The following is a 6637-nucleotide window of genomic DNA, read 5'->3' as shown; positions in this document are numbered from 1 at the left end:
GGGTTCCTCGTGGACTAGGCCTCCTCCAGCGGTGTATCGACCGAACGAGTTGCACACCTTGGTGAAGTTGTAGTCGTTATTGAGGTCAACGGTGAACAGCTCACCGGAGTGAATGTAGGCGGCGGATTGTTGCATGGCCGTCGGCCTGAACTAGGTAGACAGGGAGTAGGATGAGGCCTCCGCGACCCAGTGTGGCGCATTTCTTTTCGCTACCAGCATGGTGGCGTTGCGTGTAGGAGAGAACCATTGCGACGGACCATCTAGTCATATCATTTGAGGCCAGAGTACCCCTTCGCTCCCCTCGCGAGAACTCTTATCTAGCTAGGGTTTCTCTGTCTTTCGCCAGTGTTGCTGGTCCGCCTCGCCCTTGCCGGCGGGAGGGCTCCGATTTTAGTTGTGCCATGATCAAGAAGACGAGGCGGCGGCGGTTTTTGAAAATAGAATGAGGTCCTCCCCGCCAAGCCCCCGTCTTGGCGATGCTTCTAGCGTCGTCGGAGGGCGTGTGGAGGTGTGTTTCTGGCGGATCTCGTGGGATCTGGTCTGTGTTTGTCTTCGTTGGATCCGTCTGGAGCCGGTCTTCGTTCGCCTACGTGTGTGTAGGTTGGATCCTTTCGATACGCCTCTTTTCATCGACGGCGGTTGCTTTCTGGTGTTCTGGTCTTATGAGGCCTTAGCACCACGACTTCCCGACTGTCTACTACAACAATGACATTGTCTGACTCCGACAAGGGAGGGGTGATGACGGCGGCGCACCTTCGGCTCGCTCCAGTGTTTGTAGTCATTGGTAGGTGGTCTACGGACCTGGATGTAATTTTTACTTCTTGCGTTCTTTGTACTACTATCTTAGACACTTCATGAATAGATTTAAAGATTTCTCGCAAAAAAAAAAAATCACTGAGTGCATCCTTCTTGATTGGAAATTTGGAATCCATGTGAGATCGACTGATTTGGTAAAACAGAATCGGTAATAAACACGTGTATGTATCTGCAGATATCATGTGTCCAAATCAAAATTGAATTTGATCTTCTTACTGGTTTGGTCGTAAATGGTCCAATTTTTGGAGGAGTGCCACCAACCACCAACCCCCAGTCACAATCACTCATTAATTTACCCACCCCAGGGGCTATAAATCTCTTTCAAAATTTGTGATCTACGTATATACTGTCCGGCCTGCAGCTACCAACAAACCAACCTGGTACGCACCACGGACCAAATCTTTTCTTATCCCCAGCCCACCAGCGCCATGCCGTCGCCGCCCATGGTGCGCGTGGTGTCGTCGTCGACGGTGAAGCCGCCGCCGCGGCCGAGGGAGCGCATCCCGCTCACCTCCTGGGACGCCTCCATGCTCTCCTCCAACTACATCCAGAAAGGCCTCCTCTTCCACAGGCCCACCTCATGCTCCCCGGTCAACGTCGCCGACCACCTCGCCGCGGCACTCGGCGACGCGCTCGTCCACTACTACCCCATCGCCGGCCGCTTTGCTACAGAGCAACACAGGGACGAGCACACCGGCGCCGTCGTCGGCTGCTCGGTCCACGTCGATTGCGCCGGCCAGGGCGTGGAGGTCGTGCACGCCGTGGCCGACGGGGTGACCATGGCGGACGTGCTCCCGCGCGACGCCGACGTGCCGCGCGGCGTGCTGGCGCAGTTCTTCCAGCTCACCGACGCCGTCAACTACGGCGGCCAGGAGCAGCCCCTGTTCGCCGTCCAGGTCACCGACCTCGCCGACGGGGTGTTCGTCGGCTTCGCCTACAACCACGCGCTCTCCGACGGCACCGCCTTCTGGGACTTCGTCAACTACTGGGCCGCCCTCGCGCGCGCCAGGCTCGGCCTCGCGGCGCCGAAGCCCTCGTTCGAGCGCTGGTCGCCCGACGGCGGCGCGGCGGGGCCGGCGGTGCTGCCGTGCGCCGACGTGTCGGAACTCATCGAGCGGGCGCCCCCGCTGCAGCTGCGCGAGCGAATGCTGCACTTCTCGGCCGAGTCGCTGGAGGCGCTCAAGGAGCGCGCGCGAGAGGAGCTCCTGGCCGCCGGCGACACGGCGGGCGCGGCCGCACTGACCAAGTTCCAGGCGCTCTCCTCGCTGCTCTGGCGCTGCATCACCCGCGCGCGGCGGCTGGCGCCGGAGCAGGAGACGACGTGCCGCGCGGCCATCAACAACCGCGCGCGCCTCCGGCCGCAGCTCCCGCAGGACTACTTCGGCAACACCATCTACGCCATCGGCACCGACTCCACGCGCGCCGCGGACCTGCTCGAGCGCGGGCACGGGTGGGCGGCGGCGGCCGTGGGGCGGGCCGTGGCGGCGCACACGGACGCGTCCATCAGGGCGCGCGTGGCGGCGTGGACCGCCAGGCCCATGGTGTACACGCACCGCTTCTTCGACCCCACGGGCACCATGATGGGCAGCTCGCCGCGCTTCGACATGTACGGCTGCGACTTCGGCTGGGGAAGCCCCGTGGCGGCGCGCAGCGGCATGGCCAACAAGTTCGACGGCAAGACCTCGCTCTACCCCGGCCGCGAGGGCGCCGGCAGCATCGACGCCGAGCTCACGCTGTCGCCCGACAACATGGCGGCCCTCGAGGAGGACGACGAGTTCTGGGCCGCCGTGACCCCGGACGCGCCCGTGCCGGTGCCGGCGCCGGAGAAGAAGGCCACTTGAATCATCGTCCATCGATGTCAACACCGTACCTCTGCTCTTCTTGATTCTGGTTGGTGCCGATCACCAAAATATGCTGGCCGATTTTCATTTTGTTCGTGTGATTGATTAACCCAATAGCAATATGCATTGTCTAATTCTTGGCTTTGAATGACAACAAGTGAAAGATGTTGGATTTGTGAAAAGAAATTTGCTCTGATTTGAATTTTTTTAATTTTTTTTGCGAGAAGCATGGATTTGATTTGACTGAGGCTTCTTTCCTTCCCCCTAACATGCTAGTGGGGAGTAACTTATATGTTACTAGTCTATATTACTACCTTCATAGTAGGTAGTAACATATGGATGATAACATGCATTAATTGAGATATAGACTCATTTTACCTCGGGGTTACAGTAACATATTATGTTACCACAAGCATCTCTTTCCTCATTAACTCCATGCCATATAAGCAATTTTTTCTTGGGATATCTAAGTTACTCCCATTATGGCTAGCCTAACTAAAATGCCACATCTTGGAAATTTGGTTCTCTCGGATACAAACAAGTGTCGTCCCAAGAACAAGACAATAGGTCTCTTTTATAACACAAGAATAGCCAGCTAAAGATGGATACACCAAAGAGATACATGGGGCAGAAGAACCAACTTGAATCGCGGAGAACAGGTAGCTCCGGTCTGTGAACTTGTTGAATCGTTCAACCATACGTGCTGTAATCGTAGCCGTATTCAATATGTCGCTTTGTCATATCCGCCTCGCTGCGGGGGCGAGGACTGAAATAAGAAAGGAAAAATGAGTTCGGCAAGATGACTTGGGTTAAGCAAAAAGAATGATATTTTGGACATGTAGTCAAACCTACCTTTATGTGAGCACTGTAACCACAACCCATATTGCTAATCAACAAGCTTAATGTAAATGAGACGGGGATCTTAATTAGGGGAAGAAGATGAACGTGAAGAATATTGATTTCGGAGAGGAGAAATGGAGAACACAAAAGATTGATATTTTAAGGCCTCATTCGGTTTGGATGAAACCAAAACGTATGAATTAGAAGTAGTATAGGAATTTGATAGGATGACACATGCCATCCTACGGAATTGTATTTGCCTCGCTTCTATGCAAAAAATGAGCCTCCAAAAACACAAAAAATGTATGGTATTCCTACAAAATCGGATATTCCCATCCTACAAACCGAAAATAAAATAGAGATTTAAAACACACAATAGATTTGTTTTGAGGGGAAAACACACAATAATTGTATAGTAATAATTATTTTAACTTTTTATATGGGAAAAACGCAAATTTTAAATAAAAAGGAAAAAAAAATGAACTTGGACGAATTAAAAAAATAGAAAACTGCATTGTTCGCGGACAGGGCCGGTTCAATTATTTGTGCTGGAACCCCTAAAAAAAGTCTATTTGTGCTGGAGGCGAGCCATGCACTCAAGTGTTTATGGAGTATAGATGGTTGAAAATCAGAGGATTCGTTTCCATCCATCCCATGCATCTCCGTGCATAATCAGAGCATACGTTGCCGTCTGCTTCTTAAATCATATCAGACATGCCGTTGGACTACAGAGCCAAGGTCCCCTCGCAAATACATTAAAATAAAATGGCCTACAAGCTCTAGCCTCGCTAGTGACAATAAAAAAGCAGCCCCCAATTATACCGGCCATCTGTCGGGCCTGGCTGGGCCTACCCAAGCACGATGCAAAAAACCCGGGCCCAAGCCCGGCCCGGCCGTCAGGCCTGAAAATCGGACCCGAGCCCCGCCCATCATGCTAAAAGCCTGCCGCGCCTCGGGCCATGGGCCGGGCCTCTTCCTTAAACGGCGAAAACGACGGGCGCCGACCTGTCGGGGTTCATCGAACGGCTCGAGCCGCCGCCGCTGCGCGCGCGATGGGCGCACTTCTCGGCGGAGTCACTGGCGGAGCTCAAGGAGCGGGCGCGGCAGGAGCTCCTCGCGGCCGGGGACGCGCCCGGCGCCGCCGCCCTGACGCGGTTCCAGGCCTTGTCCTCGCTCCTCTGGCGCAGCATCACCCGCGCGCGGCGAGTCTCGCCGGACCAGGAGACCACGTGCCGCGCGGCCGTGAACAACCGGGCTCGGCTCCGTCCGGCGCTTCCCGCGGACTACTTCGGCAACTGCGTCGACGCTGTGAGCACGGACGCCGATTCGCCGGTGCGCGCGTCGGAGCTCCTCGAACGTGGGCACGGGTGGGCGGCTGCAACGGTGGGGCGCGCGGTGGCGGCGCACACGGACGGGGCCATCAGGGCGCGCGTGGCGGCGTGGGCGGCGAGACCGGTGGTGTACACGCTGCGGTGGTACGACCCGTGCGGGGCCATGGTGGGGAGCTCGCCGCGGTTCGACATGTACGGGTGCGACTTCGGGTGGGGGAGGCCGGCGGCGGTGCGGAGCGGCAAGGCGAACAAGGTGGACGGGCGGGCGTCGCTGTACCCCGGGCGCGAGGGCGGAGGTGACGCTGACGCCGGAGCACATGGCGGCGCTGGAGGGCGACGAGGAGTTCTGGGCAGCCGTGACGCCGGAGAAGAAGGCTTGAACCTAATTTGGTAGAATAAGAGAGCCGTGTGCTTTAATTCTCATTCTGTGATGATTTGATTGATCGACACGGCCCACAGTGCGTTCGTTGGGTACTAGATTTGCTCCATCTCCATGTGAGACACTCAAAATTCTCTTGCCATCAGCTCAACCAGCTTTGGGCCCCACTTCAGTATTCCTCTTCTTTTTAGAGTGCCAATGGCGTACCATAATTTTATAAAAGAGAATTTTTTTTATAAAAGTCCAACAATGATGTGAACATCAACCGCAATCATTGACCTATCGAAAACCCTAGCATTTCTCTGTTTCTAGAGAGCCCACACAGTTTCAATGACTAGGGTGTCAAAAACACACCTATCCTATCTCATGAAAAGCTTCCTAGAACGAGTCCACCAGTCTGTGAAAGTGTTGTTCCGGAGAGATAGATGGGTTCATGGTCTCTAGGTCCACGACATCGCATCACTTCTGGTAACTACTATGGTCAGCACAAGGGTTGTCAACACACGAACCGTACGTCAAGCTCTGATCGATGAACAATGGACTGCAGACATCGGCCAGGGCGGCTCATTCATGGCCCTCCTTCAGATCATGCATCTTCGCCACGCCATTTCCACGGTGCACAGAGATGCCCAGGCACCCGACGTCTTTACTTGGCCTGCCTTGGCCAATGGAATCTACACTGCCAAGTCTACGTACCAACGTCGCTTTTTGCGAGCAGCGTATGGCGAAGTTGCCCCTCCCCCCATAAGTGCAAAATATTTGCTTGGCTCACCGTCCAATATTAGTTGTGCACTTCGGACAGGCGTGCGTGTCATGGGCTTCTAGACCACCCCTCCGCGTGCTACACTTGCTTACAAGAGGAGGACAATGTTGATCACATCATGACACGATGTGTATATGCGAGGGAGGGATGGCATAGGTGTTTCGATCTGCTACAAACTAATGCGGGCTACCCGACCCTGACGGACACTTCATTAGGTTTCTCACCTCACATGTGAAAGGCAGTTTGCCTCTGATGGCCGAAAAAAGATTGTTAATGTATCGGAAATTGTAAACGACATGAAGGCACAGTTTAAGAAACCGGACCGGTCATTGAACTGGTGAGCCTGTCAGTTTAGGTTTTCACCGGTCGGACCGCCGGTTCACCGTTCGATTCGCTAGTTTTTTACCATAAAATAATGTATATTAAGTAACTATATATGGTAATATATTACTTAAAATGGTCAGATGACAACAAATGTGCCCAGCCGAGGTGGTTGTTGGGCCAAGTGTTGCTTCGGCTTACCACGTAACCATCCCTAAGGTCAACTCCTTGCTCTCCCTAGTTATTTTAGATTGTTTTTTTCCTGTTCAATAGCCGGTTTATTTCAAAAAATTCGGCCGATTTTTATCGATCTGATTGCAGGACAATCTCCACCAGAGCTTAAAGA

General features: G+C 54.2%; 1 protein-coding gene and 1 pseudogene across 1 annotated transcript; both read left to right on the top strand.

Annotated features, from left to right (window-relative positions):
- The first annotated feature begins 1175 nt into the window (after positions 1 to 1175).
- Positions 1176 to 2868, top strand: LOC123170248 (protein ENHANCED PSEUDOMONAS SUSCEPTIBILITY 1). The gene has a single exon (XM_044588076.1). The coding sequence runs from the start codon at positions 1245 to 1247 to the stop codon at positions 2655 to 2657; it is 1413 nt and encodes a 470-aa protein (XP_044444011.1). The 5' UTR covers positions 1176 to 1244; the 3' UTR covers positions 2658 to 2868.
- A 1619-nt stretch (positions 2869 to 4487) lies between these two features.
- LOC123166468 (BAHD acyltransferase DCR-like) lies at positions 4488 to 5208 on the top strand (annotated as a pseudogene).
- The last annotated feature ends 1429 nt before the right edge of the window (positions 5209 to 6637 follow it).

The sequence above is a fragment of the Triticum aestivum genome, chromosome 7D (assembly GCF_018294505.1).
Source record: "Triticum aestivum cultivar Chinese Spring chromosome 7D, IWGSC CS RefSeq v2.1, whole genome shotgun sequence".
In the NCBI taxonomy this organism is placed as follows: Eukaryota; Viridiplantae; Streptophyta; class Magnoliopsida; order Poales; family Poaceae; genus Triticum; species Triticum aestivum.
The sequence above is the reverse complement of the archived record's forward strand: the minus strand, read 5'-3'. Positions and strand labels throughout refer to the sequence as shown.